General features: G+C 33.2%; 1 protein-coding gene across 6 annotated transcripts in view; it reads left to right on the top strand.

Annotated features, from left to right (window-relative positions):
• LOC124422226 (telomerase-binding protein EST1A-like) overlaps window positions 1-19172 on the top strand; it is a 130903-nt gene extending 111731 nt beyond the window's left edge. For 5 of the 6 annotated variants that reach the window (XM_046958378.1, XM_046958379.1, XM_046958376.1 and 2 more), the window contains 4 exons: window positions 5568-5730; window positions 13076-13296; window positions 14327-14411; window positions 14801-19172. In XM_046958378.1, the coding sequence (XP_046814334.1) occupies window positions 5568-5730; window positions 13076-13296; window positions 14327-14411; window positions 14801-14940 (609 nt within the window). In that variant the 3' untranslated portion in view covers window positions 14941-19172. The remainder of the gene's footprint in view (window positions 1-5567; window positions 5731-13075; window positions 13297-14326; window positions 14412-14800) is intronic. The other variant, XM_046958375.1, reaches the window with a different exon arrangement.
• The last annotated feature ends 698 nt before the right edge of the window (window positions 19173-19870 follow it).

Genomic DNA, 19870 nt, shown 5'->3' with positions numbered 1-19870 from the left:
GAATTACTAGTGTACATTATCACATAGTGTAACATCTGATACTTCATTATTGTATTATGTAAATCATGGGTGGGCAACTAGCGTACAGTGAGACAAATTCTAACGACGAATAATTATAAAATTTAATGTCCTTAAAATCAAAAAGTTTCGATTTTATCTGCGTCTTAGGATACAGATAATTACTTACTGTCATAAAATAATGCCTTAGCAGAAGGGTTTTTCCATATGTATAACAAACTCGGAGCAAAATGGCAATATTTGCTTGGCTGCGTTAATATTTGTTTGTGCATTCTGCTGTGCGTATGGCTGAACGTATCTTTATTTTATGTATTTTGGAAATTTTTATGAAGATATCGAAAAATAACATTTCGATTTATTTACTTTAAACATTTTTTTTTCATAAACTCTTATGACAATAACTTCATTTTCACTAAATTATTACATTAATTTTAATAATACTTTTTTGAGGCATAAAGCTCTCGCAATTTATAGATTTAAATGGATTTGCTATGATTTTAGTTTTTACTATTTTTCTAATGATCTTAATTTGTTATCATATAAAATTAACTGCAAAGATCTACAAATAATTAATATATTAAACTTTTTTAGTTGCTATGTTCTTATTAAGAAGATATGTAATGTATCATTTTCTATTCTTCAAGCATTTTCTTGAGGATACACATTCAAAAAGTATACAAAAGACGCAGCTAAAAAATGTGTTTTCTTATATACATAGTACTATATGCTATTTAACATCTATAAAATATTATTTAATTCATGGAACGGACATTATTAAAAATGTCATTATAACTATTGCAATGTTAGCAGAAGAAGTCTTAAAATCCAGAAATAAAAATTTTTAAATATACTGGGCACTAAATACGTGAAAAATGTCTAGAGGAAAAAGAATAAAAAATTTGTTTCACATTTGATTATTTTCATCCACTCCGATTATATCTACTATGTCAGAAACAATGAAGTAAAGAAAAAAAATAACATTAAACAAAGAAGTCGTCAATTTATTAGCTGATCCAAAAATTTCACCAATTCATTGTGATTCTGATCACGATATTAATGATGACTTTAAAATTCTTCAGAAATTAGATAATGATCAGATTTCTAGAATTTTAATAATAAAGTCTAAGAAATTAATAATGAACTATATATAAATTGTCATTAAATAGACCACATATTAATCACATTTTAAAAATCTCATACTAATATGAATTTGTTATTTTAAACTAATACGGGAGAAAATTATTTATATTACGAATTTCGTAATTTTCATAATTATAAACATCTATTATTTGTATGTCTATAATTAAAAAATAAAAAATATAAGAAGCTTACACTTATCAATTAATTTGATTAATTTGAATTATTCGTTACTAGAATTGTTATATGGCCCATTATGAAGCGGTCAACATGTGGTTTCTTCTCTTACTTACTTGTTTCGGTGAGAGAAAACGACCCACATTATTTCACTTGTCTCGTAACTGCATGGCTTTTGTTTCTGTCTATTTATAGATAATTGGTTGAAGTAGTAGCTAGTGAACTTAAATAGTAGGTATACAGATTAATTGATGGTGAGGACTTTATGACTCACGGCGGAGAAGAAATTGCCCATTCCTGATGTAAATTATTGGTTTCTTATTCAAATTATATAAAATTAATATAGAACAAATTATAAATGAATATACATCAAAAGAGAGTTTGTTGCCATGAAGATATCAAGATATGCTACATTCATGTAGAGTTCTTAATTTTAACAGAATTTAGTCGGATAACTATGGTTAGTATACAGCGAACGTTTAACAATTCATCAAATCATTTTTAATAAGGAAACATCTAAAACATTAAATTCCCCAAAGTTTTCCATACAATGATGCTTAATGATATTTTGTTTATATATATATATACATGTAAAATAAATATTTTATAAAAATATACGTTGTTCAAAACATTCACTTTTCTAGTTATTCTGAGACAATGGAAACAAAAAAAGATAAAAAGGAGAAGTAGACAGACAGATAAAGCAAAATAAAGCAAGTCATATTCATTTCGTTAAAATCGTCGGCAAATTGGACGATAAAATAAAAGAAAAATAAACAAAAAAGCAATCTAAAAGGAGGACTCGTGTCGGTTCCTCATCGTCCGTGTCAAACCACGTGTGTTCCTCCCTCTCACTTACGCTTATGCTTGGCCATTCCACCTAATGGTGCGAGTAAGTTTCTGCGAGTGTTGCGCATTTACAATGTTACCACGAGCTGGAGACCGTTGTTGGTAGTGTATGGAAAGAACGTCGGTGTGTGCTTAATATGCGCGGGCGTTAGAACCGCGATGCGTGATACAAAGCGGGTTCTCACGAGAAGACACGATGGAGGAGGCGAGGAGGGTAACTGTGGAGGGCAACTGAGGAGGGCAGACTAGCCAGACCAGCCAGACACTCGTCGGACGAGGGCTACCTCTCCCTCTCCCTCTCTTTTTCTCTCTTTCTCTCTCTTTCTCTCTCTCTCTCTCTCTCTCTCTCTCTCTCTCTCTCTCTCTCTCTCTCTCTCTCTCTAAGATCGTACATAAATATCGTGTACGTGTATCGAGAAGAAAAAGTGACGAATACGGTAACGAGAATGAAGGTATGCGTTTCAAAAAGATGGAAAAGAAGGAAACGAAACCGAATCGTAACAGTTAACATCCTTTAAGAATCCATAAATATTTCCAACGGGAAAAAAACTTTGTATGAGCTATGTATGAGTTTGAATGAATCATTAAAAATTGAAAAAGAAAATGTATGTGTTCATAAGCGCTACATGAAAGTAAAATTACGTTGATAGTTATCAGATAGACGTTTCCTCGAAGATCGAAGAGATAGTACAGTAGTATTTTTCTCGTTCAAACTAATAAAAAAATATGTGTGAAACAAAAAATGAAGTGTTTTAAAGCAAAAGTAATGCTTGAATGAAAGACCTTATATTTTGTTATAGACGTTAACGTAGAAAAATGTTATATTTAATAAAATAAACGATTGTGAATGTAACAAAACTCTCATGCATATTTTTCAATATCTTTTTATTCACTACTCTCATTAAGCATATCTTTCAATGTCTTTCAACTTATTACTCCCAGGCATTTTTTTGATACACTTTTTGTCAATCTCTCTATTCACTTCCAAATTGTAGGATTTGCAAAGAAAGTTGGTTCCTCTGAATCGGGATTTGAATTCAACTCTTTCGTTTTCCGGATGACTACACAATAATCACTGAGCTATCCAGGTCCTTAGGCTAACTTTATCATGAATGGCTACTATATGAAATATAGTAGATGTTCGCTCCCATATAATTGTTTTTTATCTGTGCATTTTATAGCATTAAAAAAATCAGAGATATCGAAAACTTTGTTGAAGTTATTTTATTGTATGGATTAAATATTATTAGGTATATTAGGTTTTTAATAATTTCATCGTATGTTCATTATATTCAGTAAACTGAAGGTCAGTATAGAATACAAATATTTCTTCTAATATTTTAAAATTCTCTAGTAAAAGTTATCAATTTTTGAACTATTTTACGTTCAGATCTATTGAGATATAAAATAATTTCGGTCGATAACTCGTTATAGTCCGTTTTCCCTTTCGATGCTTACATGTGTCCTGATCAACTGAAGATTAAAAGCGCCGTTCCCCATAACTAGAACAAACGGCTTGCGTAGTCGCTTATGAATAAGTCGACAAGCCCACCTGAATATCGGAACAGGTGTCCCCATTCATTCACGGAGTTGCTGTCTAGTTGAGCGAACGTTACGTCCGTAGTGAGGTATTCAAGTGCCTCTCGAATACGAGTAAGTCGTATTCGACTTGTAATTGTTCATCGTCGTCTACGCTGATTCCATGCAATTTATAAAAATTTCAACATTCGATTCTCTCTACACCTTCGTCCGGCTTCATTATACAATATATTCTTAATATTGACACGGACATAGGAGACTGGACATAGTTAGAAAGCTTTCGGTGATATGAGACATAGTTAATAATTGTCCACAATACAACTGAAAAATTTATTTCAATAAAAACATAATACTTCCAATAACATTATTTTTCAACATATTTGTTCCATCATTGCACAATCTTTTTTATATCTTCATAAAAAATGTTTTTGGCTGAATTTTCGAGCTATCCAGTATATATTCACTGATACATCTTCAGACTACAAAAAACGGATAATTTCTCGCTATTCTTCTTTTTTACAACGTGAAACAAAATGGACATCATGATAAACAAAATGTAATCAATCTAATGTATTCAAAACCTGACATACGTAATTGGAGGAAAACCACGAATACTAATGCGTAAATACTTGACAGTAAAGCCAACATAAAAAAAGCCAACATAAAAATTCCGGATAATTATTGACTCATTTTTGTATTTCGAGAGAATATTTTATGTACGTACATCGCAGATACATTGACACTCGGAGTGAATTTTTTTTCCGAAGAATCCTAAATCCTACACTTTATCTTAAACAACTCGACATATTGGCTATAAGTAAGCTAACTTATCGATCGAGTTTTAACAACGACAACGAACAATCAGAAAAAGAGAACTGTGGAACTTAACATCGAATTCGTACTCGATTCGAGATTCGGTGGAAAGCGCGAGAGTGGCCCTGTTATGCCGATATTGCGCCACACGGAATAGAAATTGCGAGTAATATGCTCGAGCGGCGATGCGTCGAGAATAGATAGAGACGAAAGTCGTATTTTGAGACGTTTCGAATTCTTGCCAAAAAAGATAAAGGAAGAGAGAAGATCGTTGATACGTGCGTAACATTTGCGTATTGTCTTCGATACGTTTCGGTGTGTACGGTCCATTACTACTTTTGCATTCCATCCGTGTACATCTACGAGCAATTAGACTTGTCGTCGAGTTCTTCGCATGCTTTCCGCCAGGCCGAGCGTCTTGTCACTGAAGGAACACTGTATATACATATTCTCTTCCACTTTTCAAAAATCTAATTCTTCCATTAAAGAAATCTTTAATTAAGAAGATAAAATAATAAAAATATTTGAATCATAAATCACCAGAGCATAAATAAAAGCGAATTATCAGCGATTATCGCAACGAAATAGAAAATTACGCAGGCTACTAACTATTTTTGACCGTAAGCGAAAACATCAAAACCCCATAAAGTGATCTTTTCAAGAAGAGTTTAGTTTAAAGCAATCTCGTATACAAAATCGATTATCATCCCACGACTTAAAGCGATATTAGGAGACTCATTATTTTCTTCATCCTTTGTCGTAACAATGGTTATTTGGCATTCGCGTAGTGCCGTCTCAAGCAGACATTGTTCTCCGGCGTATGTGCGACTGTTTCACGACGCACCGTGCGCATACGTGGGATTCGATTGGAAGGTAATGTGTCTTCTGGCGCATCCTGTGAACTTTCTTCATTTTCTTCCCCACGATATTTCAACGAATGACGGAAGAAATTCTACTTTGAAGTTAATACCTTAAATTTGGCTTGTTACGTTCATTTAACAATTTTTAATTATAATTTTGTTCATATTTTGCAGGCAATCTTAAAGAAATCCTCTGTGTCGGTGGAAATAGAAGTGAGACCAAGGCAATTAGTACCAGACACCAATTGTTTCATCGACTATCTGCCACAATTGCAGAATATTACGAAAGCTACCTCTGGAGCACAGCCCATCTACACGCTGATGGTACCGCTGGTGGGTGAGTACGATCGATGAGACATCTTTTTGAAATTAACTTCTATAAATGTCTAATCACCGCCGGTCTCCGCAAATGGATCAATACGGCGCACCGTCTACTACGAAAATTTGTCGGACATTTCCGCTCATCTATATTTTTGCGCGCTTATACAACAAATTAAAAATAGTTAAATCAAATATTCCGAAAGTTGGTCCAATACTATACTTTTTTTACAATCACTTTGGATAATTATTTTATAAAGACTGAACAATAAAAATGTTTAATGTTTTAATTACTAAAATAGAAACGCATAAATAGAATACTGTTTGGAAAATATAAATATACTTTAATAAAATATTTGAATTTCTCAGAAGTTTCAGGTCAATTTCTGCTATTTAAGTTTACAATAATAACTTTATGATTATTTGTATTTGCTTAAAATACTCTTCTCTTTTCTCTTTATAATGTATATAAACAAAATGTCAATGTTTAACATTATTTTCTATTTTACTAGCATATTTAATTTTTTTCATTAAAATCATTCATCACTGTCTAACGATAACAGGATATTTATAAGAAAAAAAAGAACATTAATGAGAGCACAGGAGATACAGCATCAAAATATTTCATAATGAATATAGCGAATAAAAAAAACGAAAATCGTCGGCAATTCGTTCTCTTGAAAATAAAATCGGTTCCCATTGATCTCGATTCGATTAAAAATTCATATTTTTCGCTATACAAAAGAATGGAAAAGAAAAAGAGAAAAAATTGCGTTGATTTTCAATTTAAAACAAGTTTATACTTCATCCGTGACTCGGGTCGTAAACGATTTTATGACGACAATTGAGTCAATTTTGGGAATATGAAAGGTCCGCTGGGATATCGAGTTTTGCGTTGCTTAATTTGGAATCTACTGGCGTACAAGGCATACAGATGGACAGAAAAAGAAGAGGGAGAGAGAAAGAGAAATAGAGAGAGATAAAAAGAGATAGAGAGAGATAGAAAAAGAGAGAGAGAGAGAGAGAGAGAGAGAGAGAGAGAGAAAGAGAGAGAGAGAAAGAAAGAGAGAGCAACCATAGGGGTCGATTGACCCATGATCTCAGCGGGCATTTTTTTTGACCGAAGTTTATCGATTATCCGATCGAAGGGAAGAGGTAAAAATGTGGAGAGGAGGATCGTGCTATAACCCTGTCCAAAATAATATTCCCTGTAAGTCTGGGCAACGTGCAAAATAATCGACTATAAATTATAAGAAAGGGTAAGAAGTGAGAGAAGGGACTTTGATCCCTCTCATTGCAACCTGTGCTCCTTTTGCAAACTGTGCACTTTTGTTGAAATAAAAAAGAAAAATTCCAAAGCGTATCGATCGTAGCATCTTTGTTGAGAATCTTTTTATTTCTCCTTGTAAATAATTTCTCCTCGTCGAAAAAAAAATGAAAAAATTCCCTTGTAAGCATTTGTGTAGTTCTTGATGTAATGATGTGAGTCCAAAACCGAAGAAAATAATATTGTAGAATCGAGCAATATTTGCAGAATTTTTTAAAAACAGATAGTTAAAATCCGTGTATCCTCTCATCTCGTATGTGTGATATGTATGTTTGTTGTGACGGCTGAAATAGTTAGGATACTGATATAGGAATTGGATAAATATTTCAATGTAGAATTAAGTAAGATTTACATAAGTAAGATTTAAAATACTTTTTTAATATTATTTTATATAGGGCTACAGTATAAAAATGATTTCACAAGTTCTCATAAAATCTTTGTTCAGTTTGTGATAATCAAAAGTCGAAACTAGACATTAAACTTGCAAGACGTGTAACGTAAAAGACATGACATTTTTAATAATATTCATATCAACAGACCTTTATTTACTTGATAGATATGAACTTTTCAGTAGTAAAGTCAGAGATAGAGATAGAGAGAGAGAGAGAGAGAGAGAGAGAGAGAGAGAGAGAGAGAGAGAGAGAGAGAGAGAGAGAGACTACTATATTTATCAATAGAAGATTGCGTTAGGACTCTGCGACTATTGCATCGATACATACCGTCTATGTCTGTAGGTATAGATACAATTACGTTAGATTAAAATATGAATGCGTTCATAAAACATCAAATAATGTTGTTATCATTTATTTATACGCAAAGGAAGAACAATGACATTGTATTTAGATCTTTTCATTCATTATGTAAAAATGATTCGTTTCAATCAATTCTTGTATTTTTCAAATCGTCGATAGTCGATTGTTTTATTTTATCTGCGTTGGATATGATTATTATCATTAATCTTCATCATCATTGTTGTCGAAACGATCGTGACGAAGATATCGAAAACTCCGGCCAGATATATACGGACAGTATTTTAATTAAATCTTAGATAGTCTTCAAATATTCTTTTGGATTATCTATATATATATATGTATAGGTAAATTTTGCTCTCTCTCTCTCTCTCTCTCTCTCTCTCTCTCTCTCTCTTTCTCTTTCTTTTCCAATTTTGTGCACACTTTCATTCACGAATTTATTGAATTTGGATTTAAAAATATAATTATTAAAATATAATTGCTTATGAATATTTTATAAAATAAAATTTTTATGCTCTTGCAATTATGTTTTATATCGTTATTGCGAAAATGATCATATAGTATGAATTGTTTTAGCATTCATATAAATTGCTTTCATATATTGAAAAGGAATAGGTTTCATATGAAAACAAAAAATGAAATCTTGAACAAAGTTTGTAAAAGCATCGAATATATTCAACCATGTAGGAAAACCAAGTTCATTCGGCGTTCAATAGATAACCGATAGTTCACTCCTGTATTATGTTCATCTTTCTTTTAACTTTGTTAAAAGATGGACATCTAAAGGCAACCATCTAAAGGCTCATAAAAGACAACCATCTAAAGGTTCGAAAAAAGGTCGAAATTCGGAATTTCTCTTCTACTCAAATCTTTCTTTACCTGAAAGTACATGTATTAAAAATCTTCAAAAAATAATTATCTAGAAATATCGAAAAATTACAAAAATATGGTCACTGGCTGGCAATAAATTTTATTGGAGACGTTTGATAGTGGACTCACTCCAGTTGAAACGGCCCATTTAAAATGAAAAAACGAAATAGTTTATTCAAGTTAACTCTAAAGACGAATCATTGATGATATCCGATTTTTAAAATCTTTGACAAAAAATGTTATTTTTAAGTAATTATTAAAGAATTCAAATTGATTTAAAAAAAGAAGTAAAAGCATCATCAACCTCTAAATATTTCAGAGAGTTCTTTTGTAAATTTAAAAACGATTTTTCAAACAGTTTTTCAAATGTCACGTCCACCATCTTCGAAAACAGTGTTTTAAGAAAAACGCGTATGAAGTCTCTAGTATAATTCTATTCTTGTTAAGTGAAGAATTTTTAACTTTATCTCTATTCATCAATTCCAGGACCGTATAAAATACCCTCAGCGACAATTGCAGCTTCATAAAAAGAAGATTGTGAGAAATTCTCTCTTCTTGCGTCAAATCTTGCGTTCAAATTTCAACTGAATGGATGCGTTCTCGGTTTTGATACTTTGAATACCCAACGCAATTACGGTATTCAATGAATGCGTCAGTAGTAAATCTACAGTGGCATTTTCGTTGACAGTACATGCGGCGGTATTTGCAGCAATTTTCATAATTATTGTTTGGACATTCGGAGTCACTTGCATATATCACATATTTTTCTTTGTGTTCGAGATCGTTTGAGATCGTCATCAAGAATGATATCATTTTAAAAATGACAAACTTGCGATTTTTTTTTTTTAATATAGCTTAGACGCAAGAGATTTTCTATTGCTCTGCCTATACTCAATTTTAACGTGACGGAATTTTGAATTTTGATAATATGCGATCTTTTATCTATGAATAAAGGAGATTTTCTATTCCACTGAATACTTCTTTTAATGCCTTGGAAATCCACAAAGTAGGATCTGTACTACTTGCTGATAGTGTATTAAGCTGATATGTGTAAATATTAATGACTGAAACTGAACAGTAACTGAAATGACGGAATGAAGACGGAAAGGAGGCTGAACTAAGACTAAACCAAAATGTGTGAACCACCCTTATAATAATTTCGTTTTTAAAGTTCTGTCTCACATTTTAAAGCTCCATTATAAAAAGACAAGGAGGAAAAATGAATGTTATTAAACGTAACTGTAATCGTCATACAGTTTATCCGTAAAATCATGAAGTCCTAATAAAGATTTAAGGTCGTTCAAAATCGATAAATTCATTAATCACTATCGTACGATTACAATTAGAAATTAAAATCGATAATACATTTTGCCTATAGCTTTTTATTGATTAAGTATCGAAAGAAAAATGTGAACGTATTTTTAGTTTCGACGCTAATTTGGTCGAGAAGGTACAATCGTACGACTTCGTAAATATTCCTGACGAACGGAAGATCCATCGATTGATCATAGTTCATAGAATGTTTCTTAATCACTATACGATTATTCCAATAAAAGAATTACATATTACCTAGTATAAGCTTTCAGACATAAGAAACAAAATATAAAAAATATGTCTTATCCTTCATAGTCATCGTGGGCTTTACTATATTTCATCTATTCAAAAAATAACATTAAGGATTTTTGTGTACGAAAAGCAAAATTGCTTAGAGGCTGATATTCTACGAGTATAGTTTAGGAAAATGGATAGCTCAAGTATTTCAGCTTGAGTAGACTAATGCATACCAAATGTCGTTGAAAATTGATAGTGCTTGAAGTGGGTTGCTCGCGAGGCTCATAGTACGTCTCTACATGTGCAGTTGTAGTCTACCTCATTCGTGTGCATGCGAATCGATTATCGGATTTCAGAGATGGAAGAGAAAAAAGAAGAAAAAGAAAAAGTGAAGTAAGAAAGAGAAAAAGAAGAGGAAAAGGAGAAGATAGAAAGAAGCGGAAAAAAATACGTATGCGAAGCAGAAAAACACGTCTGCAGGAGGGATCCTCCAATGGCACTGGCCTAACGTTGGTAGCCAACGATTTATTCGAGAAAGCGAGAAGGGTTTACGCATTTTCTCTTCTCTTTTCTCTCTTCTCTCTTTCTTTCTGTTCCTCCCTCGATTCGCCATGAACTGTCTGTGAAGAGGATACGGCTGGCGGACGTTTAATTTATCGGGGCGGAGAAAGTTTACCCAAACCCATTTGCATCTTTCGTAGGGTATCGTCTCGTTTCGCAACTCGATTGTCGAGCGAGCGTAAGCGATACGTCTTTCTCTCTTTCTCCCTCACAAACACATTTCTCTCTCTCTCTCTCTCTCTCTCTCTCTCTCTCTCTCTCTCGTTCTCTAGAAAAGTGATTACCTATTGTCTGTATTAATCGAATAATAGGGGAAAATCTGACGGCCAATTTGAGATTGACATATGAAAATATTATCTGGATTGCTAGAGCTCGAAGCATGGCCGAATTGTAGGAAAAAAAAAACGATAACCGATTCTCATTTTCCGCGATTGTTATACTTTTTTTCTTCATTTACTCGTGGAGAATTTGACACTACGTACGTATTGTCTACTACGTACTTATTGTCCACTAGGTACTATTTTATCATACTTTTTATTTAACTTTAATTATTACTAGTTAAAATTAACATTCAGCTTATTTAACAATCGTGGTTAGGGCATTTGTTCCAAATACATATGAATTCATGGAGAAACCTCAAGAATCAAATTATACAAACTGTCAGAATCATACTCGACCTTTTGGCCCTTCTTCAAAGGCTCCCACTGCTTAACAATAAGAATTTTAATCGTTATATCCAGCCATTCGTTCCACGAATGGACAGTAATTCATGTAGGCGAAATTTAAGCGCGTCCTACAATTGTAAATATATTCCAAAAAGTGATTCTCGATTTTTTTTCGTCTTCTCTTACACAATGTGATCCTTCCATCGTATAACCATCCTTTCAGTCATCTACGGTTTGTGTGATATGTGCATGGCCAAGTTGGGAGGAAAAAAGTGAAGCGAGTCGTTAGTTCGTTATACGTACCTATATAAACCCATATACATATACACATGCATATTATATCGTATATGTATGCAAACAGAGAGGGGGACCGAAAAATGAAAGTACGTCTTCATGAAAAATCGACTACCGCGTTGCCAGTTGACCTCACCAACCAGCCACGGTCTGTCTGGCTCCGACAACGGACCACGCTGAGCGTTCACAGTTAGGTTCTCACGGCTCATACATGAATGCATGTATGTGCGGCCTGAAACGAGGGACGATTGGCCAGCGACGAAGAGACTGGCTGTACTGGTGCCATGACGATAGTGCGCGACTTTCTGCTTGCTGCTATTCGACTGCGTGAGCACCTATGTTTCAAGCCCGTAATCTGTCGTGCTCCTTTAAACTTTTCTATCATTGACGCAGATTACTGAATTTCTTTTGCAGATTACCGAATCTTCCCGATCTTCGATTTTCTAATATCTCTTCGAGTATCAAACGGCTTGCTATTTTTCAGCGACCTACTTCGATTCTTCTTTCATTGTCTTATTTTTTTCATTTTCCCAATATATGATCGCTCGCTATTTAAACATTTATCGTAGGGCATTATTTACAATATGATAAAGCATAAAACGAATCAATTGTGCTATATTGTCTAGAGACATAGATCTACAAAAGACTAACTAAGCATCACTTCTTTCTCTAATGATCCATATACCTGTATTGTGTCTTATTATCATGAAGTGTTTAGATATTATTCAAATAGAAAGAACTCATTCGTATTTATATTCGAGAAAGACGGTAATAAATCCTCTCATTATTTATAGATTTGTCGAAGTTTGCTCTTCCAAAATATTTTCAGGATGTATTCACGAATATGGAAGCCGAAAAATCCCTGCTAAATTTGTCAGTAGGTCAAAAAATCCCTGCTAAGTTCGTCAGCAAACTGAAAAATCCCTGCTGAGTTTGTCAGCAGACCTTCCTACCTTCTCTAAGCCTTCTCGATGAAGCTAAAGGAAATGAGTTTTTCTCAAAAATCTAAGAAGTTGGTTCTCGCGAAAATGGTAAATATCTGACATAGAATGAAAAATTCGTTAATGCCATAAAGGAAGTAGGCGACGAAATTTTCGATTAATAGTATTGATCCAAACTTCTTCGTTTAACTTCTATTCAAAATTTGTTCTCTCTCTCTCTCTCTCTCTCTCTCTCTCTCTCTTTCTCTGTCTCTGTCTCTGTCTGCCTTTTATAAAGAAAAAGCTATAGAACATCGCATGAATGTATTTTATATGATACAGGAGAAATCTTGGAACAATCATTGCACTCTTTTCGTGGATCTAAAGTGAATTAATTTGTTTTGTATATGAAACTTTGTTATAGTTTTAAACGAACTGGAAGGCTTGGCTAGAGGTGCCGATGCCAGGGATTGTCCACCAGCATCAAGAGCTACTTTGGATCCTGAACACGTAGCCAGAGTGGCAGAAAGTGCAAAGGCGGCATTGGCTTTTGCGAGAAGCAGAAACCCAGCAATTCGATGCTTGACTACAAGAGGAACCGTCTTGACATCCAGTACTTTTACCGTTGAAGAAGACGTCGATAAGGTGAACTGGTTTTTCTTTTCCGTCATCAAATTCTCGTGTATTCAATAGATCGATAATTTATCATCATTAAGATACTCTTATCAAATTTGTTAAAAATATAAAGAGCTAAAACTCATATCTCAATATGTACCGGATCAACTATAAATTTTCATGCATACAGTTAACTCGAACGGAGTAAAAAAATATTTTAGACGAACATACAAGCATTTATTATCGCTTCTTGTCACTCTCGATGTGAGTAGTACTATTCCATTGCGGATATACAGTATCTATTTTTAACAAGACTCGATCTATTTAAATATGATTAAGATCATGTAGGTACCGTATACTACTTCCTGCTGTTATCGAGGATTAGAATATTCGCTTATGCGTATGCATACATATGCGGATAAATTCCGCATAAAGTATAGCAGCAGCATTGTAGACTAGAAAGAGTATCTTTCGTTTCGATTTTTAATTTATTATCCTTAATTATAGCTTTTCTAATGTAGGAAGAATGATAAAAGAACATCAGTATTGACGTTTTTTTGATAGGAAAATCGATATGAACGAAAAAAGAGCCACACTATTTTCAATGCATGCAAAGAAGCAAAGAGGGTGCAAAAAGAGAGGAAAAGGGATTCGGTTGGTGTTCATTGAAGCATAAATTTTATGATAAGGGATCGAATATCTAAGAAACCCATACCGTTGAGATAAACTCTTTTCAGTGAGAAATAGATTGTAGTTCGGCTAACGCATTTGTGATCTTTATAGTATATCTTTGTGGTAACATGTCGTGTATGTGTGGTAACATACACGACTTCACAACGATGATCACAAACATGAAGCTTGATTTGTCGAAAGAAATAATAATGAAAAATCCCTTCGTTATTATTTCCTTTTATCGTGTCTCTTGCGTATCAAGTTTCCCCTTCTTTTTCACCCTCTTCTTACCATTTGTCGAAATTTTGAATATGAAATCGTTGAACATTCAAACAGATAGTAAGAATAAATGGAATATTGAAGATATTTTCTTTCATATTCATTGCAGGACAAATTAACTAGAAATGATGACAGGATTCTAGCTACGTGCTTGAGCCTTTGCAGAACAGGAAACAAAGATTATAATAACCCAGGTATGTTGAATATAAAATTTTTCTATGTGTCAATAATCGATTTTATCAATCCTCGAGAATATTTATTTTTTTTTATTATTTTATATTAGTGTGAACAGAATAATTATTGATTCATTTTAATTTCAAATAATAAGTGGTAATAATTTCTTAAATGCTGTTTAATAGTCGATAACTACAGATAATTTATTGTTAGTTCAGTAACAGGAAATAAAAAAAGAAATATTATAAGGCTCTAGTTATATGTATTTTAAAGAGGATACAAAAAAAAGAACTCTGAATTATTGGGTAACTTATTGGTGAGAATACCGTACACGAAATGCAGGGAAACCGGGTTCAAATCCTATCCCAGCCTACAATTTTCATACAAAATCTAATTTATCTTGCCTCAGCAGAGGAGGGCCAGCCCCGACGTCTAAGGAGAGAAGTCGTGTTGCTGACGGAAGATAGAAACCTGAGGGTGAAAGCCCTCGCTAGGGACGTGCCGGTGAGAGAAGTGCCCGACTTCATGAAATGGGCTAGTCTGGGCTGAAACTACGATGACTTCATGACCAAATATTCCCACTGACGAAACAAATATCCCGCCCCCCCCCCCCCCCGCCGCGCAAACTAAGATCATCAACTTAGATCAAAAGCAAAGCGAAGGAAGAGAAATGAAAGAAGAGAATAGAAAAGAGAAAGTACTTCTTATCACCTCGATGGACCCTTTGCGAAGAGAAAGCGCGTTAACGAAAAACGCGATTTTTTTACGTAAGTTCGTCCTTTTTCCAAAAAAAAAAAAAAAAAACAAACAAACAAAGAAACTCGAACACGCGTATCCTGTTAATTTTCCTCTTGTTTTTTTTTCCTCTTTGTAAAAATTTATTACTTTTTTCAAAATTCTTCTACGTACGTCTCTAGAAAAGAAAATTAAGAAAAAAAAAAGCAAAAGCGGAAGAGAATACAAAGCGTCAAGAGTTTACCTAAAAGGAATACTGGAATCATCAATTCATAGACGCCCTTTTACATATTCCGAGCTCGCAACACTTTTCATTCCGTTCCTGAATCCCAACTTCTCCGCAATCTCCCTGATTCTCCACATTTAAAGTAAAATCCAGATGAAACGAACGTAAAGAAGGCGTCGATCGTAAGGTACAAAGTCCGACTCGTAGGTAAAGCAGATTTAGTAGTACCGTATTCAAGAAAAGAGATTGCTCGAGAAGACGAGAGAAAGAAAGCAGTCCACTGAAAGAGGAGAATACTAAAGCAGCAACAAGAATAAAAGAAAGAGAAAGAAAACAAAAATAGGAAAATGTTCGTAAAAATATTGTCTCTTGGGAGTTTTGACAAGTTTTATTCTTCTTAGGCTCGTTTTATCAAAGATAGTCATCTATTGTGACTGAATTTGTTGTATATGATCCTTTTAAACCGTGTTTGTATGAATACATATTTGTACGAGTTTTGAATATTTTGCGTATATTCTACAATGTCTGTACTAAATGTATATTATTGCACTCGTTGTAGAGTAGAAGCGAACGATTGGCGCCGGTCATTTTTCTTCTTTTTTCTTGTATTTTCGTCATTTTTCTTTTTATCTTTTTTCTTTTTTTAATCTCTCTTTGTTCGATATCCTCGTACAGAGTAGTTCAGTTATAGAAACTCATAATAACCCGTATGGCATGTATGGATTTTCGAATTCCAGCCATTTAAAATAACGTTACGTGCCATCGAAACATTCTTTTTATTCTCTTTTAATCGCGTTTATACTTTTTTTTTTTTTTGTAGAATCGTTGCCAGTACTACGATGATATATCGATGAAGTTCTCTTTTTTTAAATAAAAAAAAAATATTTTAAATAATAGATTAAGAGCGTAATGTAGCCTTTAAATATTGAAATATTCTGTACGGGACATTACGTTACCTTCGACTTTTTTCCTATTCACATAAAGATTATTTAGATATTAATTAGGGTAATGAAACAATGTAAACCTTCGAAGAAGCTCGTTTTCTTTCGTTACGTCAAAGGAAATTTGAACAATATTACCAGCGTCCGTACATACATATATAATATTTTATCAGCGATATATTATTGAATCGTATCGACGAACAATAATACCAGCACCAAGTTGTACGAAGTAAAGGCTGATTAGATGGTAATAATTCCGTAAGGCAAAGAGTCGATCGTGACGAAAGAGATAGGATCTACATGTTGCTCGCACTCTATGCTTTTTCTTTATTTGTAATTTTACGCGTTGTTCTTGTAAGATTTAGCAATTAGTTATAAGGCAAATCATTATGATACCTAAGTGTGCATTGATTTAAATAGGACCACTCATTTCGATTGTTATTTATGAACTTTAACGACAAAATTTTCCTAGTTGTAAAGACAGATGGAACAGAAATTATCAGAAGCGATCAGAATTGCAAACGTTTTGGACGGTAAGCTTCGATTAACGAAATACTCGTTCATTTATCGTGGCTACGTTCGATAAATTGAAAAAGAAATAAGAACGTTTCGATGTTGTCCAAAAAGAAGAACGAGTAATAAAACGTACGAGCTTTGGAGTATACCAATCAAAAGTTACGCTCTGCAATTTTGTCGCGATATCGTTGTAAACTTTTTCTACCAAGTGTTCTTTCCATTCGTGGCTTTTAAACGATTTTGAATAAGAAAAAGAGAAAGAGAGAGAGAGAGAGAGAGAGAGAGAGAGAGAGAGAGAGAGAGAGAGAGAGAGAGAGAGAGAGAGAGAGAACAACAGAAAAAATCATATATATCGAAAGATTTTAGAAAGCACTATAAAAGATTGAAAGAGTGAAAGAAAATGACGTCCTATTTTTCGACAAAATTGTAATTACGTAAAGATCGTATGAAAGAGAGAAGATGCACGCACGCGATAATACATAAAATAATCGAAAGAGAGAGAGAGAAAGAGAGAGAGAGAGAGAGAGAGAGAGAAGATTAGTTTAACAGAATAGAATAAAGAGAAAAAATGAGAGTGAAAGAAATCAAGAAAGAAAGTGAAAAGAACAAAAAATATTTGATTAGCCTTAAAGAATGTATAGTTAATTGAAACTAAGCCGATAATAATATTTCATAGTTAAACTACGAAGTATGCATTCGTGAAAAAGACTTTCATATTATCATCAGCTGTGTACTTTGAAATGATAAACGTGCGTATGAATGTTTGTTATAAGATATATAGAGAAACTTTTGTTTAATTGGCAACATGCCAAGAAACGGAGAAGAACAGCACGAGAAAGAGATCAAAAAGGGTATCCGAATCGATTTAATTTTCTTTTTTTTTTTTAATTTTCTTCTAAATTCATCAAAATCGATACCTATTTTCTTTCATCCTTTTCATCTTTTGTTAGTCTTCTCTTTCTCTTCTTCTTCTTCTTTTTTACTTATTTACACTTTAACTCTGTTCCAAAAAGAAATCCGTGCTCCGAAACTAAGAAAACGAGGGGTAAAAAAAAAGTATGTTTCACTATAGTGCGCGACTTGGAAGCACTAGACAAATGATTGTTTTCACTTATTTCTAAGTATGTCTCTTATAGTAGTTTTTAAAGTAAATAACAAAAAAAAAATAATAAAAAGGAAGGAAAGAAACGATACGATCGATAAGCACGATTGTGCTCTGGATACGACAAAGAATCGTAGGAAGAAAAGCTCCAAGAAGGATCAATCACGTAAGATTGCTAGAGAAAAATGCAAAGAAATAAGAGGGAAGAGAAAAAGGATATCAAGCAAGAGTTGCGAGTAACACAGTAATAATAATACTTCGCGAATCGGATTGGCTCTTTTGTCTTTCCGTTTATTTTAACCCTTATATCGAATTTTATCCTTGCAATAATTTTTTTTTATTTTATCTTTTTCTTAAAAGATGCAATAGTAAGATGCAATAGAAGATGTGAAAAAATTCTCGTGATTCTTCGAATCACGCAAATGTATCCTCGTCCTTCTTCTTTCATTGAGATAAATAATCCATTTCTTTCTACGTTATTAAATAATGTTAGAAACGTTAACAGAATATAATAATGTTATCAGTTCAGCAGAATTTCTACATATGTAACTATAATCTTTCTTATTTTTATTTTGTGATTTTTCAAAAAGAAAATGGTAATTGTGAAAATGATCAAATCTTGTGTGATTGATTCTACGATGAGCAATGAGAAAAGAGTAAGATATAAATTTCCTGAGCATAGATAGACAAAAATGAATATATAATTAGGATATCAATGACGATCTTGTCGACGTTATAATTTTTAGAAGTGGATAGAACCAAGAGAGGAACGGGGATGATCGAGTTGCGTTCGACGTAGCTCTATTTTCGATTTTCACCCTTATACCGTAAGTGTACCTATAAATAAATATAAATACACATATTATAAAAAATTTATGCATTACATGCAATTGAGAATAAAATGCAATGAGAATAAAAATCTTCTGAAATCGATGAGAAATATTACTGATAATGAATAATCTTTGATGATGGTAGGTAGATGTCTCTTATTCGTTTCAGTTTGTCTTTGTAGAAACCTGGATCGAAAGGATTACGCGGTTTTTTTTATGAATTACATGAATGAATAGAGATCATTATTAATTATGTATTTTAATAGATCGTGACACGTAGTAATAAAATAATAAACCCGTAAGCCATCTCTCCAGAATCTACGATCATACACACATCGTCCGACGAACGTTTTATTTTGTAACGTTTTTAATACCTATATAATTGTACTCACTATTTTTTGTAGTAATAAATATTCAGTTTATCGATCGCACACGTGTCATCATGAAATCGAGTTATCGCGACCATTATTGTCTCCATTGTAAATCTCTTTCTCTTCGATACTGAGTCACGTAACGAAACTCGTGTACGTCTGACGTGATCTTTACCCACTTTACGATATTTAGAGTCATAAACACAACCGAGATACAACACACAACATAGATCGCGTGGCAGAATCGTTGACACGCTCGTCTTACTTTTACCTTCCTTCATCACTTTAAGAAGCAGCAGGTAAGAACATCAAAAGCGTGCACGCGCGAGCATATTCGTTCATGGAAACAAGATCGTGTCGCTTATTCAGACGATCATCTCTCGTGAAAGAAGACACGGACTTATTATCTTTTTCATGAAATATGAAAACCGTTATGGCTTTTTTACGGTTCTTTCTACTCTGATCTCTTTCTTTAAGAAGATTTGTGAACACATTTTAACATTATTTACTGAATAATTTTTTATTCTTTAAACGATATCATAGGACGTGTATTTAATTTGTGGTTACTTATTGTTTATATTAAAATATTTTCTCTATAGTAATTTGTCAAAATAAAAGCTTGTCAAATATTTTCTTCAAGATCTATCGATACCAATCAAAATTCATTGGGAATCGATTTATCGATCGATTGGCTATCTTGAATCAACCGATTGGCTGATAGATTTATACATTTCAGTACATTTCCGGACGAGTTCTAG

This window comes from Vespa crabro, chromosome 2 (genome assembly GCF_910589235.1).
Source record: "Vespa crabro chromosome 2, iyVesCrab1.2, whole genome shotgun sequence".
In the NCBI taxonomy this organism is placed as follows: Eukaryota; Metazoa; Arthropoda; class Insecta; order Hymenoptera; family Vespidae; genus Vespa; species Vespa crabro.
The sequence above is the reverse complement of the archived record's forward strand: the minus strand, read 5'-3'. Positions and strand labels throughout refer to the sequence as shown.